Source organism: Galendromus occidentalis, unplaced genomic scaffold, assembly GCF_000255335.2.
Source record: "Galendromus occidentalis unplaced genomic scaffold, Mocc_1.1 scf7180000077497, whole genome shotgun sequence".
NCBI classification, from domain to species: Eukaryota; Metazoa; Arthropoda; class Arachnida; order Mesostigmata; family Phytoseiidae; genus Galendromus; species Galendromus occidentalis.
The window spans coordinates 778,693-801,763 of record NW_003805485.1 but is presented as its reverse complement, the minus strand read 5'-3'; the positions used below and the strand labels follow the sequence as shown (position 1 = coordinate 801,763).

At 52.2% G+C, this 23,071-nt stretch overlaps 1 protein-coding gene across 1 annotated transcript in view; it reads left to right on the top strand.

Moving 5' to 3' along the window:
• The first annotated feature begins 403 nt into the window (after window positions 1-403).
• The window catches only part of LOC108864658 (uncharacterized), a 33,597-nt gene continuing 10,929 nt past the window's right edge, over window positions 404-23,071 (top strand). Inside the window, exons 1-11 of the mRNA XM_029112379.1 lie at window positions 404-1,032; window positions 4,822-4,969; window positions 10,935-11,094; window positions 14,968-15,273; window positions 17,098-17,327; window positions 17,388-17,397; window positions 17,598-17,888; window positions 18,146-18,318; window positions 18,686-18,770; window positions 18,963-19,169; window positions 21,494-22,991. Coding sequence (XP_028968212.1) covers window positions 404-1,032; window positions 4,822-4,969; window positions 10,935-11,094; window positions 14,968-15,273; window positions 17,098-17,327; window positions 17,388-17,397; window positions 17,598-17,888; window positions 18,146-18,318; window positions 18,686-18,770; window positions 18,963-19,169; window positions 21,494-22,991 — 3,737 coding nt within the window. The remainder of the gene's footprint in view (window positions 1,033-4,821; window positions 4,970-10,934; window positions 11,095-14,967; window positions 15,274-17,097; window positions 17,328-17,387; window positions 17,398-17,597; window positions 17,889-18,145; window positions 18,319-18,685; window positions 18,771-18,962; window positions 19,170-21,493; window positions 22,992-23,071) is intronic.

The window sequence follows — 23,071 nt, the reverse complement described above, 5'->3', positions numbered from 1 at the left end:
AGCGAGCGTAAGCGTGCAAGCAAGCGCCCGCCCGCCCCGCCACCCACCTATCCACCAAATGGTCGAGGGCGCACGGTCGCGGTACGCCGCGATCGCGTAGCTTCTAGACGCCCTACAACAGCTTACTAGGATACGAACAACATCGTTTAGTTTTTGAAAGACGTCCGTTCATTCGTTTGTTCGTTCGTCTGACTGTCTCGAACCTCTCGAAGTAAGCAACCTCGACGTGACTGAGCAGAATGTGAAAGCACACCTTCAACTCCTGCGCGAGCGAAAAAAAAAAAGAAAAACCAACGCCAACATCAACCAACATCCAACAACGGCGATCCTCCAAGCGACGCGACAGCAGCAACTTCAGCAGAACGAAAAAACGAGTGAAACACATCAAACTTAAACCTCAACCATGGGGAATGAGGAAAGCCAACAGGGGGCCGAAGGAGTTCCCGGAGGAGCTCCCGGTGGCATGCCAGGCATGGGTGGCCCACGACCTCCAGGCGCAGGGGGTGGGGGCCCTTTGGGCGGTATGATGGGTGGTATGCCCCGAATGCCGTCGATGCCCACGATCCCGGGCATGTCCAGTTTACGTCCACAAGGCCCAGGTCCAGGCGGAGGCGGTGTCGGTAGTCTCCTTGGATTCGGTGGTAGTACCCAGCCTCAGGCGCAGCAAATGCAACAACAACAGCAGCAACAGCAACAACAAATGCCGCCGACGAGTATGGGCACCACACCGGGAATGGGGGGACCCAGGTTCCCCGCTCCTAGACCGACCGGCTCAGGACCAGGACCTCCGGGACAGACTTCGGTTCCAGGACAACAAGGAGTACCACCGGATCTTGATATGAGTGATTTATCGGCAGAGGAGAGAGCAAAAATACTCTCTGTAATGGCCCGTGCCCAGGAAGACGGCGATGCTACAAAAATGATGCCACAGCAACAAAATCAACCACAAGGAACGCCTAGTCAACAACAGCAGCAACAGCAGCAGCAGCAGCAACAACAACAACAGTTACAACAGCAGCAACAACAGGAACAGCAGCTGCAACAACAGCAGCAGCAACATCAGGCGGCGGCAGCCGCAGCTGCAGCACAACAAGCTCAACAACAGGCGATCCTAGAGTAAGTATCAGCTTTGTTGGTGCTTTGAGCGCGAGCGAGCGAGTGAGTGAGTGTGGCCATGTTCCTCTGTTCATGTGAGAGTGAGTGATCTTCAGAGGGTTTAATTTGCGAGAAAGCGAGCGAGCGATTGCAGACATTCCCGAATGCTCCCGTATGAACGAATTTCAAGCTCAGACGTCGGAGCGCGGACGGACGGACGTCCGCCGCAGTGCTCCGTATGATGATCTGCGGATGTCTCGACGTAGAGCCGCTGAGCGCCTTCAGAGTCAGACACGGCTCTCTCAGTCGTGCCGTCCCCGCGTGGCAACCGCATTGTTCCGCTCCGACGTTTCGCACGGTATGGGATGGTGGAAATCTTTCGTCTCGACGATGTCGGCTGTAAGGACCGGATGCTCCGTCGTCGGCTTCGAATTTCGGTAGTTTAATTCGAATCCACGGTAATCCGCAAAGTTCCGAGCGTATCCTAAAGAAATCATCCGGAGAGTCTATCCGGCGGAGGGTGTGAATGGCGGGCTAGCGCAAATAATACGCTGTGACACGTCGGGGCCTTTTCATTAAGTCGTTGACGTAAACTGGCTGTGACGTCTGACTGGCCGGAGGAGACGATGCCGCCCATTCCTTGACGCGTCTTTGGCTCGACTTCCCGAATTGTCAGAGCTCTCGGCGGCGAATCCTCGAGCCGCTCGACCTCCTGAACGACTTGCATGTGTCGTGAAGTACAGCCCGGTCGAGCGTTCGCCTGGCCAAGCAAATGGGTTCGCTCATGGCTTTGGTCGGTGCGGCGTTTGTTCGTCGAGGAGCGCCTTTCACAGCTCTGGCCGCCGCCGCCCCGAAGGCATTGTCATGCCTAACTCTCGGTGTTCTCCTTTATCACGAACTGTTCCCTCTTACCTTCTCGTATGCTAAAAAGCAACCTGGCCGCGGGCTACGAATAATCATAATACTGCTTCTGCTGCATAGCAGTATTCCTCAATCAGTTTTCTTCCCACGATCTCCACGACGGCAATGATAACAACGACAACAACAGCAACGACGACGGAATGAGGAAGGATAACGACAGCAGCGGAGCTCGAGCCTCCATACGAGGGTCAATTTTTTAATCTACGCAGAGGAATAATCTCAACTGGGGCTTCCATATAGCGCGCGGGCACTAGGGAATGCCCTGGGCGGGGGGCGGGCGGAGGCTTTCAGGGCTGGCTGGGCCACGGCTCCTCGTTTCCAGTGATTTCCGTACATACTGCCGACATGCATTCGTAGGAGACTGCTCCACGGCCGTTGAAAGCCGGCGGTGCAATCGATGGGTTCGACCCATGTGTCGTAAGAGGAGCTTGATGACTTCTGCTGCTTCAGTGGGCTCCCTCGGAGACACCGTGATACCTTCAACGGTCAGCAGATCGGAAATCGTACTTGATGACCTAGGCCATACGGAGATTTTTGGCTCCGGGTCCGGGCTGAGCAGTTTCAGAGCTTCCAGAAAGCATAGGGTTCATCCGGTCATTCTATATCAGGTCTAACTTAGCCTCAGTCGAAGGAAGACTTCTTGTCGAGGGGGCTTTGGGAAGAGTGCGAATGAGGGTCTGGCAGTGGGACGACCCAAGCGAGATAGGGCTCACTCTGCCATCTCTCAGGACTCCGACGGGAGCTGAGCTATTCAAAATTGTTGCTGGCGAGTTATGAGCGGCAATGCGAGCTGCGACAGCGTCCGTTGCCAAGCTCACTGTCGGCTGGCGGTTTCCCCCCTGCGGATACCAGCACGCCGCGCAGAGGAAACGGACGGCCGGGCGAGAAACTGGGGACATCAAGGGGGTCAGCAGAGTCACTCACCCGCGGAGCAAAGCGAGGGATAGGTAAGGGGACACCACCAGCCGACCTGTTCGTGAAAGAGGCGGTCATGCTACACTGCATGGTCTATGGATCCAACGTGGTGTGCTCGTCACCTTCTCCCTGTATTCCACTCGGTCAATTCATCCAGCCCGACCCAGGTCCTCCCAAATCATCCCCCATTCAAAACGTTCGTGATGGCAGGGCCCCGTCCGCGCACCAGCGTGTGTTTTGAGTCGGTGCTGTAATTGCTCCTAAAACCCGAGTCGTGAGTCCCTCCTTGGAAGAGTTGAATCGTGGGTTGCCGGGCTAATATTCTGATGAAAACGCGGCAAGCTCAGACCAGAGTATTTTGTACATCTCTCTGGGCATCGGAAAGAAACGGCAAAAATACCTCCCTTGATGTCTAGTAGATTCGAGATCGTTTCCAGCGATAGGAATCGACTCGCGTCTGTCTCTCAGAGCGGAGAAGCTATGGAAAAGGGAGCCTACGCTTTTCTTGATTTCAAATACTCGGCGGAAGTTTCGTACTTTCTCCCCGTCGGAGCAGCATGACGATTCGTCTCCTTGACGCAAATCACCATTTCAGACTCCTCTCGAGGAGTGTTTGAGCGGGAGAATTTGCCGCCTTTGCGCGTATCACTCGCGAGGAAACTTTTCGCAGCTGATCGCCGAAGACCCCAAGGGCCTGTCAGAGGCGATGTCAGGCTATCCGCTCTGAATGTGCGTAGGAGGTGAGACGGAACTGTGATTCCTCGTATCACTTTTCCCACCTTCTCCATCTGTGTTCTCGCTAGTCTTCCATTGACTGCTGAGTATGGTTGCGACCATATGCGTTGGTAAGCGTTCGATTGGAGAACCGAACAGTGCACCCAGTTCCTCCTTTTTTGAAGGAACGTAAAAACAGAACGACTGCCGGACAGTCGGATGGCCTGAGCAATCTGCACGTCACCTGCAGATTCGCCTTGTCCTGTTCCATTCTGTGGAATGGCGTTGTATCGTTCGGGAGGCGGCCGCTTACAGCACCCCGCTACAGGGGCATCGTACTTCGTCCGGGTCCCCGATGGAGCTCGAATGGTATCCGGCCCGGGTTTCTCAGCTCTGAAACTGCTCAGCTCCGCTACCTAATCTCCATTCAACGGGCTCTCGAAGAATTTTTCTATACGGTCGAAGGCAGTCAAGAAAGGAAGAGCGAAAAAGGAAGAAGATCCGAATTAAAAAGGGAAGGTAGATAGATAAAGAAGAGAAATGGAGAAAGAAATCGGATGGATTACTGCTGGAGTGTTTTCCCTCATCTGATGGACGCAGGCGTGGATCTACGCTTCGTATAATTCTTGGCTCTAGTCGCCTAGCAGAAAAATTCCATCCTCGGAAGGCTTCGTAGCTGGAAAGATCGCTAAAGAGATTTGAAAGAACGACTCAATAATTAACCATCTGAATAATTGAACAGCATACAGAATGATACAGGGATCTGGAGAGAACACCAGACTCCGGCTATTCGCTTTTGGACGTTCGGAGTATTTCATTCAGCCTTCCCCCGCGATGAAGATATACGGCGGAAATCTTCCGTAGAAGTTTTAGATCCATGAGATACGGAGCGATGATGAATGTCCTATCAGTTTTCCCTCGAGTCTTCGATAATAATTGCTTAATCGGCGATGAGCTATCAATTTGATTTCTCGAGAGCCCACAAGGTGGAAAACCCGTCCCGGCGGAAGATATCCGATGTCGTCAGATGCTACCTCGTTTGTGCGACCAGTATGCTATGTGTAGATCGTTGAGAGTGAGAGCTTGTCCGCTTGCTGAGGTTACCAGTCCCACGGAGCTATTGATTGCGCAGAACTCCAGTTCAAACTTGAAATCAAATTATGTTTCTCTTTTCAGGGATATAGCCGCAGCAGCCAGACCACAGCAGCGTTGTCCCATTTGTAAAAATACAGACCTCAATCTAGAGGCAGGTTGTCGCTGCGTCGACTGCGGCCGAGTGGCGTGCACTAGATGCGGAACGCCACTGCCACAACCAGATGGAAAGGTGAGTCGCGATTTCATCAAGGATGGGAGAGGAGTAGGCTGACGGTGCGGAGCGATCTGACCGAATTCCATGCAGATATTGATTTCTGAATGAATCAACGAAGGGTAAGAGGGGCGAGCTGAGAGCCCTGCATATGCGATGGAATTCGTTTCCATTTACCAAGGCACCGATTATCCCCATGATGAAGAAGCGAGCGCATGTCTATCATGCAATGACAATCTGGGAGGTGGGATATCCATGAATTCGTGACACATGTAGGGTGACCCTGCAAAGCTCCCATGATGCCCGAATCCGTCCTCCCATGGATAGTCCGAGAGCTTGGTCCGACGTCAACGGGCTCCCATTGCCAGAGACTCGATATTCGAGACTACGAGGAAGTCACCGGAGGAAGAAATTTCGAGATCATTAAGTTGATTGCTTCCAATTCTGAGAAGAATTAGGTCCCTCAGTCTCGCTCCGGAAGACGGTGGCCGCATCTGGAGTAGTCTCTCCGCGGAATCGCCGCCGACGCAGAATTAGTCACATGCTGGACCGGAGACTATTCCGGTCAGATTCCCGAAAAAAAATGCAACTTTGAAGGAAGCTGTGATGTCGAGCCAAACGTTTTATCGGGGAATCTCAAGCTCCTTACACTCTCTCGATGAGATCCCGACTCATGAAGTGCTCGGTTTCGATTACACAGTTTTCGAATCCAGTAGCTTCAACAACTTACTTAGCATAATAATTCCGTAGCTCGTAGACCGTGCCTTTACTCTGATCGGACGATGCTACCCCAAGCCTAGGATGGGATCGGGATTCCAGAAGAACAGCAGCGTCCACGCTGACAATCTCCCCCCCTTAACCACTGTGGCCATAGTGATCAGAACAGACTGATACGCCCAGGGAGAACGAGTCGAGTCTCTGAAAGTCCAGGGCCTCTCGATTTGCGGGAACGCCAATGACAGGGATTTTATTTAAATTCGAATTTAGAGTGAGTTCCGACCGGAATCGAGGCCGTGAGAGAGAATCTTATAGCCTAGGAAAACGGGCCACGACAACCAATCGATTCATGTTCCTTCACCGCCGAAGTGAGGTCTCATTCGCTCATTTCATCGCTTTCATCATGATCGGGGGGAAAGCTCGTGCATGACTTTGATATCTAACAGCTCTAGCGAAATCGATCTCCATCGGGAGCTCTTCCGAAAATCGTTCCCAACAACCTCGCGTTTGACGGCCAGAAGAATCGGTCGTGAAAATTACACGGAAGAACAATTGTCTCGCTAATGTCTTGTTCAGCTCGGTCCCATCAATGCCGAATAGAGTTCAAATAGACCGCTACCCTTGAAACGACGATCGTCAGCGGCTTGAGATTGAAATATTCATCACTCTGATCGGAGCCCAAACCCTGCAGTTTCGTTCCCTGAGACTGAAGACTCTGTTACGGGCCCTCCGCGTGGCCTGAACACTCGTCTCCGATGTTGGCTTGAGATTGCTTCTGGATTTGCATCAGGAATCGAGGAGATCTGCGACGTAGCATATGGGAGGAACGGAAAACATTTACGACATCTGAAGACATGAGTATCAATAAACGACCAGAACTATCATCGATACGCAGCGACCCGACCGATTTTGGGAAAATAACGAATTCCCCCTATCGAAGCTCGTCGTGAGTGCCTCCGTGCATTCGGCCGCTGTATCCCCATCTGCTGCCTACAGAGCTCCGAGAGAGTAGCAACGGATCGGATAGGTCGCTCCTGGAGGGACCCGCGACCTCATTGGACCGATGAACGAAGAAGATTCATCTTTCACTTCCCTCTCCGTATTTACGGTCCCTATTCCAATGACCTTTATGCGTGTAGGGTGTAGGCGATGGCACTTCATTATCCTCTCTCTGCTTCCATAATCTTTCGAGCGAGATCAAGCCAGCAGATGCTAATTACCCGGAGACGTCCGTCGACGGTATAGTATCCCGGGGGCTTAGATGATCTGAAAGATCGGGCTTGCCGGCTCATCTGCCGGCGAGCGGCTATCATGCCTTTGTTTCCGTCACTGACATAGTGCGATGACGTTTGCCTGATGCGGAAAGAGGAGACCGACTCGGATCCCGTCTTGTTATCCTTGACGTTCATGCTCCTTCGATTCCATTGACCGATCTCCTCTCGGAATTCGCAGCACGCGCCGACCGAACTAGACGAATCTTCTCGTTCCTTTGAGATCCGATCCGAGAAAGGATCGCAAGCAGACGGCTGAGCATGGGAAGTGATCTCTCTCCCGATAGACTGATGAAGGCGAGCGAGGAGCAAATTAAAAAGCTTTCGAAAAAAATGTTCACTCCAACGAAACTCCTCAACCGTCGGATCGCCTTTGTCCGGCAAGTACGCTCCGATTGAATGGAGTCCCGCGGGCCTAATATGTCGCAGCTTGGATTAATATTTTCTTACAATGTATCTCCTGCGAGCACGCAGGAAGAATAGAGGGGAAAGAGAGGAGGAAGGGCGACGGCGGCTCGAGAGGGAATCGAAGAGCCGCCGTCTCAACCCTCTTTTCGGTGTGCGGAACTCATGCAGTGCGACTCGCTGTCGGACGGATCGTTTCGCATCGAGGAAACCGTCTCCCGGTCGGAGTCCATCTTGCGATCGGGTGGCCGAGCGCTCAGAGGCAGAATCGGCGCGATTTCGTGCGGAATTTTCCCGTGACCGAGCGTTGCTTTCCGAGGAAGACGATTAATTCCCGGACCAATTAGAAACTCGTAGCGGAGGACGTGAGCGGAGCCGAAAGAATCGCCTCTCTGCTTTCCATGAATACCGTTTAGAAGTCACTCTGAGCTTTTCCGCATCCGAGGATTGTATGCAGAGCGGGCTCTGTTTGACTGTTTCCTCCCAACGCATTGATTCGAGGGTCTTCTGACGGATCGATACCAAAATTCAGGACTCCAAACGAATCCTTGGTTGGTGAGCCACATAAGCTCCTGAGCGATCATCTAGACTTCCATGTCGCACCCCGGAACGTCGTCATGTAAAGTGTAGCCCAGACGTGTTCCTATCGCGATTCCGCCGCTGAGCTGGCACACGGAGACCAGCGTCCGGTCATTCTTCCCTCTGGATTGATCGCGGAGACTATAATTTCCCTCAAAGTTCCGGGGCTCTCCTTGAAATTGAGGTCTTCAGCGTCCGGAAGACTCTTCGAGAAGACGGAATCGAGTTCGTTGATCCCCGCAGAATGAGATGATAATGATAACGTGTTGAGAATTCCTCCTCAATCCGCGTATCTGGAACGAGCTCAGCGCTATGAAAATAGGGACATTCCTCCTCCTAATAGATCCGTACGCGGGTCATAGCATGCGAAACGTGACGTCTCTGCTCGCATATCGCTCGGAACGGCAGCCGTGGAAGACTTTCAGAGTACCGGAGGCAAAGTCGATACTCAGAAGGAGGCGAAAATGCTCTTCTGCGACCGAAAAGAATTTCACGAGCACATCGAGGGCCATAAGGAATCTCGACCCAATATGGCATGGGACTCGCTCGAGGATGCGGCATGTGCGGGGCAAGCCGGTTCTAGATTTATTCCACCATCGACTGCAGCATCGGTCAATGCTTCTAGAGGCCGTTCCGCAAGCTCGACCTCGTCCGTCCCTCACTATCACAGCCGCAGCGGCTTCAGAAAGGCAAGAGAGTCGCCTCGCGGTCCAGCCGACTCCGGTGATGGTAGATTGTGGTGATCGGCCTCGAGATGACTCTGCCAACTCACCCCAGTTTGGCTCAGCTAGCCTTCCTTCGAAAACGTGAGATGGAACCTTTTTTCGCGTACTCGGAAGCCCGAACGTCGTAGCGCGAACTAAGAGTTCTGTGATACTCCTCCTCGAAGTTTCATGATGACGTGGAACGGGTTGCCAAGGTGTCCTGGGCACAGGAAAGGAATCCGTGGAACTGGATAAGGGAACGGTTTCCCGACACTCACTAAATCCGACTTTTCCGAAGAGAGCCCTCGGGGGCGAACTCTCCGATGATAAGAATCACCCGAGATGAATGGTCACGCCCACCCTAATTCAGAGACCTATTCGCACTCGTGTATCCAAACCCTTCTTCTGTTGAATGATATATTCGATTACAATTTCGACTTCCCGGACCATAGTCAGGGAAATTTCAGAGTCAACGGGGTTGATGATCAGGGTCCTTCCGGTTATATTGCGTTGTTTTCAGCGACTGTGCCGCCTGTCATCCTGGTTTGAAACCTTGGTAGGGACTCCGCTCGGATTTCGAGCGACATTACACAGTCACAGTACCGAATCCGGGCCGCTATGTATTTGTTTTGCGATCAGAATGTCGGGGTCGTGATTAATTGACTCGAACTACGCGTCAATTCAAGGGACGCGCTCTCATAATTCATCAATCCCTCTCCAACTCATCTATTAGTCTAAGCCCCGAGTTATACCTGCAGCGCGTCATTTGTCCATTCAATGATTCATCAATTCGTGCAACTCCTCCAGCTTTACTTCGCATCGGAGGGAGGCTGTTTTCAGAATGTTCGAGCGCCGCCCACGTCGAACTTCATCTCCTCAAACATTCAAGTTCGGGATGCTTACTTCACCGGCGGAGCAATAAATGACGGGAATAATCGCGAGGAGCCAAAACCGCTGGTGACTTATTGCGACTTCGTGGTAGCTTCTGAATGAAGTCTTCTAAGCCCTAAGCGAATGACGGAGCCTCAGCGTATTTCAGTCGAGTTAGCGAGGCACCTGTTTCTGGCGAGCGAGGATACCGAGCTTCCCGAAACGGCAATGATATGCAAAGTCGACTTCATGGGTCATCGCTCGATTCAGAGTCTCTCACAGCGGTTCCTTAGAGCGACACCGACGTCTACTTCGAAGTCCACTCGGGATTCCGAAGGACCCCGTGGACGCTCCCTCGGACGGCGATTGTAACTCTCGGACGCTGCATCCGAAATATATGCATGTATTCGGCTGCGGATTCATGTATCGTCGATTCACGAGCAATCACACCCGATCTGGGGAAGAATCTTTACTCGAAAAAGCTTACGGAAACGCGCACGATAAAATGATTAAGTCACAGAGCGCGTGGCTGAGGCTCGGGGAATAAAGAGGCTGGAGCTGTCATGATACCCGAGAGAGCTGTTTGAGAGTGTGCATCTAATTTCCGCATTTTCCCTCTCCGTATATATTTTCCTCTATGGGCCGGGATGAGCATGAACGATGTTCTCCTCGGGGTCTCGAACTTGACGCTCTCCTCCACTATGCAGCGCAACAGCCGATGATCCTCCCTCGAGTCGCTCTGGAATGTTTTTCGCAGAGAACTCCACGAAGGGAATATCCTTGAGGAAGCATCGCAGACAAACTATCGAACGCAGACCTATCCAAAACTCGGGATTCGGACGATTTTTTATTCAATTTCATCTCCATCGATTCGGAGTTGGAATCTCTAGCCCGGAAAAGTCGATTGCACTTCCAATTGCAACGACATCGGGATAGACGCTTCGCGATCACGAAACATTGTCGCATGAGGATTACGTGAGATAGTGGAATTTCCGCATTCGAGTCCTCGTGAGATGCTCACTCCAGGTGTTGCCGAATACTTCAGTGGCCGTATTCACAAGCCTTTCGATCGATTGACTCAGGGACGTGAGCGGTGATAACTCGCAGTCGTTGAAACCTGCTCGCGAGGCTGCCCGGACGGCCGTGCCGTCAGCTGCTTGTGGTGGCGTCCGGGTGCCTTTGACAGCTGCATGGTGTGCCCATGAACATCTGCCCGGAAAACTCCGCCATCTCACCTACTTGTGATGCGGAACTCCTGGAGAAGGCGATTCGAATTCCGTTATGAACTCGTCCACAGAATGTAGACGTCGAAGTGCTCCTGTTCTCACCTCGAAAGCCACATCAGCCCCCTCCCCGACGTTGTGACACGACGCCGCACCGTCGATCGATTCTCGTTCCGATTGATTTGAGACTAACGCGAATTATTCTTGTTTGCAGAGACCCTGGGTATGCATAGATTGTCACAAGAAATTCCAACCCTCCCGGACGGGCGATCTTCGAAGACAACCGACCCAAGCGGAAGGAGTTGCCAATCCTATGAATCCTATGAATCCCATGACCAATCAGCCTACCCAGGGGTCATTCCAAGACCCAAATAGTAAGTATTAATTCGTAACATTCTCAAACCTCTAGAAGTGCATCTTTCGCAATGATTTTTGTGGAGCCCCTGTGTGGCTCCTCCTCGCTCCGTCATGAACAAACTCTGCGCCAGCAGTTCGGATATTGAGCTGCGTGTGTGAGTAATGGTCGAATCGACGGAAACGCTTACGCTCGAGCTCCAACGGTGTGAGTTCGGGGGAGGTCGAGCTCATGGGAGCTTGAAGCCTCTGCGTCATCGAGAAGAACACTCGGCCGGACGGCGATCCATGAAGCGTTGGGGGAAGGTCGGATTTCTTCGCCGAAACATTTGTTGCCGAGCGAATCTTAAAAGCGGGCCAGAACATCATCAACATCAACAGTGACAACGACGAGATCCATTTGTCAAAGTTCCGTCTTTTTCCGTGCCGAGCTGGCTCCCTCTTCGTTCAAAAGATCTTGCCGAGATTTCGGACGCCAGCAGCGTCACCGTGTTTGTGGGAGTTGTCTCCTCTTTCGGGATATCGTCTGTATGACGGCGTTCCACTCCATTGAGCGCGCGAGGGACCGATTTTTAGCGCAGCTGGAATCGGCGGAGATGGAGTCGCCAGCAATTATCCAGAGGGGGCACAGTCTCTCCGATCGGTCCGCACGAATGTATTACGACCGGAGCGAGTTGAGCCTTAGGGAAGGAATAAGATCGAGCTAAAAATGGAAAGAGGTCGAGAGAAGCATCAAGCATTGAGCCTGAGGTGGATAAACTTGAGTGATTAAGCCAAGACCGGATCGAATAGAAACCCTAGGGCTCTTCTTCCTGAGAGAAAAACATTCACTCGAGAAGTACTCGCTGAAGGGATCCAGTCACGCAGATGTTTTGAGTCTTGGAAGAGCTCTGCGTAGACCGGGTAATTCCATCGAAGTGAATCATACCATTCCGTAAAATATGAACCCTCGCTGGCTTCGAGAATCGGAGCCGAGCCCTCCCGTGTGACTCCACTCTAGGATGCAGATCATCCCTGCATCAGGAGGTTGTATATACGTGGAAGACGAAGGACCAGGGTTTCGTATTCAGAGGGGGGTCGACGATTCGTTCAGGCGCTTCGAGGTTTCAATTATATCGGCAAAGAAAGACTAGAACAGTTTTTCCTCTTCCGCGCCCTGAGAGGCGAGACGGGACGAAACCGAATGTATCGGTAGATTCCCGCTGATTCTGAACGAGATTCGCCGTCACTCAAATCAGCATCCCGGAAAGGAGTCTCTCTGCCCTATACTCCGTCGGCTCGGCGCGCCGAGCACTCGTCTCCTCGTGGCGAACCGAAAACACGAAACCCGTAAGACCCGTTGCGTCGAAGCCGAATGATCCTGGACGGCGAAGGATGACTAGCCCGCTTCCGTGCTACGGGATCATACGTGAATTGTGTCCGAATGAAACGATCATCTTCGGATTCAGACGGCGGGTCTGCTCGTGCTCCCCGGAGTCGAAGGAGAAGAGCTCGCAAAAAAAATCGAGCTTCAATACGCTTCGATGGAAAATCCACAAGTGCGGTCTCTGGTCCCAGCATTGGTACTCTGGTGCGCAGGAGACGGGCGCTTCGAATACTCGCGTACCTTGGGCTTGAGCCCTTAAATCTGGGTTGGCAGGTAGAACATTACTGCGATAGATCGGACAGCACGATTATGGGAGCTTGTTTGTCCTACGAAAGGGTCGAAAGCCGGTCAGACAAGGGTCGATAACCCAATGAAAAGGAGCGTTCCGTCAGGCGGACGTCACATCACTTGACGACGATGAAACTACTCGTGAGAGTGAGGGAATCGGCTCACGCCAAAGAAGGGCGCGCCGCGTGACTTGATTCGCGGGAGGGGCGAAATGAGTGGCGGCCGCGCCAGCAACATCGGCCCCAGGCCCCTTCAGACGTATCGTTGGCGCCGAGCGAGTTAATGCGCTCCGTTCACGGGCGCGAAAACTTGACATACGTTTTTACGTCGAAACAACAACGGACGCATACATTGCCGCCTCTTATGAGGTGATATTGCGTACGAGAGCTCTTTCGCAGCGGAGCGTTAGCAAGAACTTGTATACGAGACGTAGGTTCAAGTGAAGCTGGCCAGGTACATTTGCGCTACGATCCCACATCCGAGGCCATGCGGATGACACGGCAGCGGCGGCCTTCGACTCGGACCGACGGGCGAGCGAGCGGTCGGCTATCCTCGTGAGCCAAGCTAGCAGGCTGCTCGTTAGCCGGAGGGCCGACCAACCCCAAAGAGGGCCTGGGCTAAATTTAGATCCCGAAAGCAGCGACCTCTATCAGGTGTCCTCGACAACACAACGGAGAGGGGGCGAGCTTCTTCCACGTTCGCTCCCCTCCGACAGGGCTAGGGGCAGATGTAGAGAGAAAAGGCGCGCGCTCCCTGCCTGCCTGCCGGGCAAGCAAGCAGGCTCAGTGGCCAAATGGTTGTTCTCCTTTGGTTCTCGTTATTACCCTTTTCCTTTCTTTTGCACAGGGCTCTTCTTTTTTCCAGGGGTTTTGGTAGTGGTGGTGGTGGTGGAGAAGGGAGGCGTGATAGAAGAAAGGAAGGGAACGATGCTCGCTCTGACTGCTGCTGCTGCTGCTTCACCGACTTGGCCGACCACGGAGGAGGCTTTCGAGCGAGCCTTAGACGACGCCTGGTAGTCAGCCGGGGCAAGCCGAACAGACGAGTCTGTCCCATTCCTCGGTGGATAGATAGAGCCGCAAGCTGGCAACGAACTCGCCTTCCGCTGACCGAGGGTTAGCAGCGGCGGCAGAGAAGGGGACGGCACATGTTCTGCGAGTGAGCATTGCGACCAACGATACGGCTGTCGATTCTTTCCCGCTTCTTATTTTGTTCGTTTCGGGAAAATGGTTCCGAGGTTTCGAAACTCTCTTCTGTACGCCGCTGCCATCTTCACCGTTCGCAGCCGAGATTTTCGACTTCGTCCATTGGTCGAATTCAGCAGCTCTCCGTGCTGCTTACTCCTCGCTCCGACGCAATATGAGAATCGCGAGATCCTCGGTGCCAAATATCACTCCGATTTCGGCTGCCGCGCTCTTCGCTGTCATCGTTCGTGCTCCATTATAGTAGATGTCTCAAATGACGGTTTTTTCTCTTCGTTCCTGAGGGAATCTCTGAGGAAATCCAGAAATAAAATTCATTCGATGGAGAGCAGCGTAACTTGAACAGGCCCAGTCAGAGCGATTCCCTGTTCGATAAGACTGGTGCAATTTATGCGCAAGCGTTCCCTGTATGAAATCGCTGATGCGAAAAGCCGAGAGTGCTTCCGCGTGTCGTGGGCCAGTCGAGGAACAAACATGCGTGATACACATGTTGCTCTCCCAGATCTCACTCGTGCAGCATAGAAGTTTCATTCGATCCTTGTTCGATATGAGAGCTTCCGTCCCGTCGAAATCGAAGGCTAGACTCCAAGTCCGGACCCGCGGGGCAGAGCGAGTGCCTGACCTAGATTTTGCTTAATATGGTTGCTTTGGGAATTAGAGAAAGCGGACACTGACCACCGAGGCTATAATTGAGCGAGCTAGCGCATTATCAGATCGATGAAAGAACGAAATCGAAGAATTCATTTACACGGAAGGAGCGAACGTCCAGAGCTTTATCTTCAACTCCAAGGAATCAGTCGAGATTCCAATCTCCGCCCTTTGCCCGAGAAGTTGAGATATTGACAACAATGTCGGTTTCGTATACTTTAGTTACTAGCTTAATTGCTCAAACTCAAGCGCACGGATCGTGGAGCGAGAGTTCCAAACGAAATAAATTGGCCTGTCCCAACAGTCCATCCGAATAGGCACCCTTGCTTCTGTGACTCCGTGGGATAGAACTCCTAGAGAAACTAACGCCTCGTACTTTTTTCCGTCATCAGGTATGCAAGCTGGGGGAATGGCCAACCAACAAAATTTGATGGGCCAAAACCCGAACCTAATCGGAAATCAGCAGCAAGCTGGCTTCCCAGGATCTAATTCGGGAGTTGTTAATCAAATGAACCCTATGGCTGCGACAAACAGGCCACCAAATCAGATGAACCCTATGCTCGGTGGGCAAAATCCACAGATGATGAACACAGCGGTCAATCCAAATCAGATGATGAATCAACCGGGCATGATGAACCAGAATCCAATGATGAACCAAATGACTGGCCAGAACCCGGCGATGTTCAATCAGAACTTGGGTGAGTCAGAAACACTAAAATCAATCGATTCCTAGATTCCTCAAATCGACGTGGAGCATCGCTATCGGAATTCCAATTTTCAATCCGATTTTTTTTCAATCTCAATTGCTCCTTTATTTGTAAGGGAGGGGGGGGGGCGGAACATCATAGGATGCGCTAAGGATTTGCGATCAACTGAAAGATATTCGGGGGGCCATGAGCCAAACCTCGATGTCCGCCAGGCGAATAAACAATTCAGACGCTCGGTGTTCGCAACAAACTTCGGTGAGATGGAGCACCTACTTCGCAGGTTGTTCGCCCTAATATTGAAAAATATGTCGAGTAGATCGGCCTTGTAGAGCTGCTTCAGAATGCGGAGGTTATAGTCGTCTAGAACATCCGTGAGGGGCTTGGGATTCCATCCCATCCAAGCTCAGCGGACCTACAGCGGAGCATGAGTCTCTTCCTGAAGTATATCAGAACTCCGTCGAGGATTTCACGGAGGTGAACCAGGGATGGGTTCCAAACTGGGGAAAAATATAATAGCCGGGAATGATAAGCGACTCGAAGAGTCGAATGTAGGGGTCTGATTATCAAGCAGCGGAAGATGGTGTTCACGAGCGTCTGGGAGGATCGGACCAGTTGGACAATGTGATCTCTGAAGTCCAGATTCCGTCGTGCAAGAGCAGGATAACACATGTCCGTCCAGCGAGTACTGCCAGTCGAACCCAGACTGAAGAACGACGGTCTTCGGGAGCGAGGGAGACATACCATGGGCCGAGCACCAGTTAAGAACCCCGTCGGTAGATATTTGGAGTCGTACACAGGGGTCTTCGTTTTCTATGGGGGTCCCCAATTTCAAATCGTCGGCATGGAGCAGGTATTCGACGTCGGGGAGCAGGTAGTCGGCAATGTCGAGTACATAGATAGCAAATAGCAATGGAGAAAGGGCACTGCCCTGGGGCAATCCACGTGGAGCGGGGAAAGGCTTGCTAAGCGCGTTATCAACTTTGATCCTGAAAAAGCGGCATCGGAGGAAGGCTTCGATCCATGAGATTGTGGATGTATGGATTCCGATTGAACGGAGTTTCGATAGAAGGAGATCATGGTCGAGTCGTTCGAATGCGCTCTTCTGGTCGAAGTAGATGCAGTGGAGGTGATGACGTCGGTTGATGATGGATGCCCAGTCTCGGCTCATGACCAGAAGCTCTGAGAAAGTCGACCTATTTCTGACGAAGCCATGTTGGCGGCCGTCGAAGAGAGAGTTCTTGACCATCTTGGCCATCATGATGATCCCCAGGGTCCAGAGCTCGAGGGCCAGTAAGGCCCTCTCGTCCTCAGGAGAGTCGACGATGAGGCAGAAAGATGAGTAGTTCGGGTGGAGGCTTTTGAATATGGACACAGTAAGGGATCCTTCCACATTGGGTTTGATTTCCCGTACATTTTCTCGGAATTCCCCGCCGAACACATGGTGGGGCGCATTCCGAGAGCGAAAAGCCTTTGCGACTTGATGGGTTCTTACGCAAGGAGTTGTACCTTTCGGGCGGGGTGATTCTGGTTGGATCTTGGACTTGGGCAATATTTCCGAGGTTCCGCTAGACGGTTCCCGTCGGCGTCTCCGTGAGGATTTCCGACAGGGATTTCCAGTCCCATCTGCCGAAGATGTGGGCGGGATTATCCGCTCCCCGGGATCTGCTCATTACGCAAGATCTCTTCGGCTATGCTACGACGTCAAAGTGACAGCTCCGACGATGCCTACGTATTCCGTCCAATTTCCTACCTCTTTCCGGACCCATGATACGAGTCTGTGACAAAATCACCGAGACTTGACATTGAAATCTGCAGGAAGCAATCAACAAGCAATGGGCGCCGCGACGACTCAGCAGCAAAGCACAGCGTCCTCGATATTAGGAGGACTTCTCGGAGGTGGAAATAGTCAGCAACAACAACAAAATAATCCGAACCAACAACAATCCACCGGAAGCTCGTTGCTCGGTAGTATAACTGGTGGGCTTCTGGGAGGAAGCACGCAGCAGCAACAACAACAACAACAGCAACAACAACAACAGCAGCAGCAACAACAACAGCAGCAGCAGCAGCAGCAGCACCAGATGAACATGATGCAGAACCAGCAGGGCTTCCCAGGTGAGTTCCGGTTGGAGTCCCGCGGTGTATGATGATTTCAGGAATTCTGAACTCATATACCTTGTCGTCCCTTCATCGGAGGGCTTGGAAGAGTACTGTAGCTTCAAATTCTCGTTGTCTTTCAACCAGAAAAATTGGACAAAGGACTTCCTCGGACTCGTCTCACGGTTCCGCTAATCCAATTGGACCCTGCATTCCAGGCATGATGGCACCTAACCAGGGACCTGGTATGATGGGAGTGGGCCCTGGTGCAATAATGAATCAGAATCTGAGCCAGAATCCAATGATGATGAACCAGGGCCCACAGGCCATGATGGGTCCCAATGGGCAACATATACTGGGACCTAACGGTCAACCCATACTGGGTATGGGAAACGCACAACCCATGGCCATGATGGGAGCCAATGGTCTACCTTTGCTGGCAAACACACAAACTGGACAAATGGGACAATTCGGTGCAATGCAACAGCCGTTTGGAAACATGCAGCAAGGTTCGTCTCTCTCGATTCTCATTGAATTGGATTCTCTTCGCTCAACAAGAGCTCAATCAAAAAATTTACCTCCGCTCTCGATGCGGAAATAAGCGGACAGGAACCGACACTGATTCGCGGGTCCTAGATGTTGGTGGTTGCCAATAGAAAAACATAGACCTCGGCGTTTCCGTGAGCGCCTGATGAGTTCCTCAGCAACCTTTCAAGCCAGATCGGAACTCGCCATGAGACGCTTATTTGATCTACACCTCGTACAGGCATGAATCCAGCTTTAGGACAGCAGTCGTACGGGTATGGTCAGGGACCAGTACCTTCAACGAACGATCCATATGATCCGTATGGCAAGAGGCCTGAAAATCAACAAATGCAGCAGCAGAGCGATGCCAACTGGCAACAGCAGCAGCAACAACAGCAAAACTGGCAGAATAGGGTAAGTGGAGAATCCGTCTTCGCACCCGTATGCGCATAAGTTTCTCTCCGAAATCGTCTTTATGTTCGGAGCTCCTACTTTCTTCCCTCCGACCGTGTCGAACCTCGAAGTGTCGCCTTCCGTGAATCACTTGCGGGCGAGCGGCAGGTGGACTTTAGGCCCGCCGGCTCGCTCATCCGACCGCTAGTCGAGGGGTCGGAGGCCCGGCCTCCAAGAAAGCTCAGCGTACCGCATCTTGGAATCTCACTTTTGACATGAGGAAGAATGCTCGGAACTATCCACTCTTTTGGGGAATCCCCAAGCAGAACCCCGATCGACTCCTTCCGTGAAAAAACTTCGCTCCTCAATCGCGATTGAACGCTTTCAGACAAACGACCAGGACGGAAGAATGGCCTCGATGATGGCGGGCCCTCAGGGCAAGCCAGTGGTAGCGACAAACCAACAAGGAGCACGTGAGTATGATGTCGTCATGGTGGCTCAACGAGGAGCTCGTTATGGAAGTGGCGGCATCATCATCGACAACAACGACGACGACAACGATGACAACAACAAAAACAAGAACGATCGGCGTCGTCGCAATGATGACGCCGAAGACGACAGCTCAGAGGACTCGGATGGATCCGACGATGATGATCTGATTGAAGACGTTCTTATGACCGTCTATCAGACGGGGGGGCAGAGAAGCCAAATGGTCGACGCCGATGCTGCTCTGGAAGTTTACACTATTCCGGAGGAGGCTGAAGAGGAAGCAGCTCTTGACCTCCCGGTAGCCAGCGGCAGCACGGCGGGCCTATCGACGAGTCAAGACATACTCAACTCAGACACTGCCCAGAGCCTGCTACGGTGGAGAGGTAGGCCTTTGGCCCGGCCCGGCTTGGCCCTGTCGAGCAAGTCGGGCCAAATGGTTGTCGCACGCTCACCTCACCACCAAAGCAAGGCGAACCGCGATCGTCACCGACAGATCAGTTTCCGCCGACATCAGTTGATCCGACCAGATACTAGCCGACAGACAGACAATACGTTATTTTGCTGTTAATCGATCGTCTAATAATTATTCCACCGAATGAGTGACCGATTGACTGAATGGCTTCCCTAGCTCTCGATTGAACGTTTCATAATCTCACCCGTTGATTGACTGGCTGACATTCTGTTTTCTCTTGGAGGACGCTGGGCGTCATCACGTCAAGTGAACTCACTGAACGAGTTCACTTGAAGGCTCACCCAGGTAGCATGGGGTTAGTGCCCCTTGCATACTCGACCCCCTCTATGACCAACTGGAGAATATTCGGTACAGAGAATTGCGTAGGCAGCTGAGCGTTTCCCCTTATGTTCATGTTCGACAGATTGTCTGATTGATTTATTGATTGATTGATCGACTAAGTTACTCGACGAAGCGTCTCCGTGGTTGATCCTAGCTTGAAAAGTTGGATGACACGTACGAATCGTCATTCCTTCCGTGGCTGGATGGACGACGGCTGGTTCAAACGATGAATGGCTGGAACCGAGAAGGGCGGTTGCAGCGATCGAAAATTCGGATTGTGATCGATCCATCGCTCTGCCACTTACTAAGGAACTATCAGTTTCTCCGCTCGGTGATCGATTCCCGACGGTTGGCCGGCCCCAATCCGAGAGGAAGGAAATGAAGAAGCGACTTCGCTTATTGTCGCTCCGTGGGCGACCTCTGCTTTCGATCGGCTTCTGCGAGAACGCTCGAGTACTTGCAGATATGGGGACTCCAAACCGATCATCAAGATAAAAGGCTACGGAGCGGATAAATGGATGGAGGAATGAATGGTAGAAACTATGCACATATGATCGATTTATTTATCGCTTCGAATGGTTTTCATTTCTCCACCTTTTCCTCCCGCTGAGTGGTGGCGAACCGATAGTGAATATTTGCAAGGCATGTTTTTATTCACGCTACAATTTTCTCACATTTTCAAATGCGTTCTCTCTGACGTTCTTGGGCTAGAAGCTATCGAGAATTGAGCTCGCATCTCAGTTTGCTTTGGGAAGTGTCCTTGTGCCGTGGTTCCTGAGGAGGGCAACTCCGTTCCCACGCGAGACGCCCAGAAAATCGCAAACGAGTCCGGGGCCTGAACCTCCGTATTCCGAACTCACACTGCGTGTTCCGGACGCTCACGGACATTCGGATTCATCGTGAATCTCCGATTTGCTCACACAAGGATGTCGTCTGTTGCGAACGTTGATAGGGAGTCAGTCCACGATTGGAAGTCATATCGACGGCGTAGGAATGTGACAAGCAAGCGAACCTAGGAAACCTCCATGAGTCTAATTACCCCTTTATGTCCTCAAATCACGAATACCACCGAAGTAGATATTGAACATTCCGAAATATGATCAAAGTATTTTTAAAGACCTGAGAAGAATGCTCGCCCAATGCAAATCGGCACAGGAGCACCGCGGTGGTTATCGAGAAAAATAGACGTGACGTACTGATGATCCGGAAGTTTGTTCCTCTTACTCTCGCAGACAACAAATTCACGAAAAAAACTTGTACTCACAATGATGGTCTGATCTGGAAGCGATCGCGTTTCGACCTTGGCAGTCACCGCTGATGTCGTGTGGTTGTCTGGTCGTACTCCTTCCTGAGTCTGTCTCCCTCCCTCTTTTGCAAATAATCCTTTGATGAGTCTTCCACCACATGACCGATTGATCGTTCGATTCAGTGATTGGACGATAGATCGGCAGAGCTATCGATATACTCAGCCTGATGACGATCAATCGACCTCTTTCCTGTGTTCCGTTGTGAGACCCGACAATTAGCTCCTGCCTAAATAAAACGCCACAACATGCTCGCTTGGAAGACCCGCCCGCATGATATGCTTCACCGCATAAATATCTCCGTCGCGAACACAAAACCATCATCAGAATCACGATCCAGACGTGGAATACTCGAGCTCAATGCTGTAATCTGCAAGAGAGGCACCGCATGAGTGTTTATCTGTCTGTGTGTCTGTCTGTCTGTCCGTTAGTCCTGAGTGCGGGACAACCTTTGGCGGATCCTCCTTGGCCTCCGTCCTCCTCTAACGGCTCTGCTGTCGACTCGTTAGCCATAGTCTTTGTATGCCGACCCGAATCCCGGAGCCTGTCGATCGAACGAACTTCAGGCGCTTCAACGCCAGGCTCAACTCACCTCGTTCTCCCCTTTCAGGCCAACAAGGTCAATTGCCACCGCAGCAGGACACACGCGAGCAGAAGCCTAAAAACCTCGCAGCTCCGCGTTCCCAGAGGACTCTACCAGCACAGGTAACATCTTCCTCCCCGATAGAAAGCGCTACTAGCTATCATTCTGCCCAACCGGCTGTGGTTCAGTCTTCTGCGAACGAAATCGCTTCTACACAATCGTCTGTTGCCGCTCGAACGGTCACGGTAACGGCCATGTCGACCCCGCTGACCTCTGTGCGCGAGGAATCGCCACACGAGCCCCTGAGTGCAGCATTCTCAGGTCTGTCCGAACACACACAAGCTATTCTTGACAAACTCAAGAACACACCGCCTCTGGCCGGTGCCTCCTCGACCAATGGTCTGTCGCAAAGACAGAACGGCTATACCTCCGCCAATCGGTCGATTGCCGGTTCCACATCGCCAACGGATCAGCGCTCCAAGGATCACAAGGATCGTTATGGAGAAGGGCCCGCACCGACTGCAGCCCAGAGTCCAAGTTTCCAAGCGACTGCCTCTTCCCAGCGACAGGGCTCCGGACAGTATCCCGAGCCCAGCTGGAGATCGCAAGACACTGAATTTGCCCAAAGGAGAACTATATCCACTTCCGATGAAGATAACCGAAGATTCGAGAAGAATGACCGGAGGCTCGACTCCGACAGCAGAAGATACAACTCCGACAGAGACCGCTACTATTCGGATAGGAGATACGATGCCGAAAAGCGATACGACTCTGGAAGGGGACCCTATGACCCCGAAAGAGGGCGTCACGTTCCCGATCGGAACAGATCCGATGACGACAGGAGATACAGCTCTGACAGAGATCGTTATGAGTCCGACAGACGTGTCGAGCCGTCATCTCGACGATACGACGATGAGCGTCGCGCTGAAAGGAAGATGTATGATGACGTCGATGATGGATCCTATGATCCCGACAGACGTTATGACGCAGCCCACAGATCGAGAGACGATTACGAAGATGAGCGCGAGTACAGAGAACAGCGTCCGGTTAATGAGCCCATAATCGCAACACGGATCGTTCCCCGTGGCAACGAGGACGCCAGTCTTGGTTCATCACTGAGTTCTCAACAACACAATCAACAGCCATCATCAAAGCCCGAGGTGCGAAAGCGACTACCCCAGCAGCCAGGTGGTACCCTAGATCGAGACGCGTGGGAGGGTTTATCCCCGATCCAAGACATGTCTCCAATTTACGAAGAATCTAGCAGCAACGGCCACTTTCACATGCAGAGGAGCTCGATTCCACGTGCACAAAGCGGCACGATATCGGGAATGCTTGCAGACTTCGACCGTGCGGTCGCGGGGCATGCCACCGATATGTATGGTAACCCTCTGCTCCAGACAAACGAGCAACGTTTGCAAGTGCAACAGCAGAATCCGCAGCAGCAGCAGCAAATGCAAGGCTATCCTCAACAAGCGTTACAGCATCCGATGGATCAACAAGAGCTGCAAAGAACCCAACACCAGCAACCACAACAACAGCAGCAGCAGCAGCTGCAGCAACAACAAATACAACAGCAGCAGCAATTTCCGGATTCGCACCAAG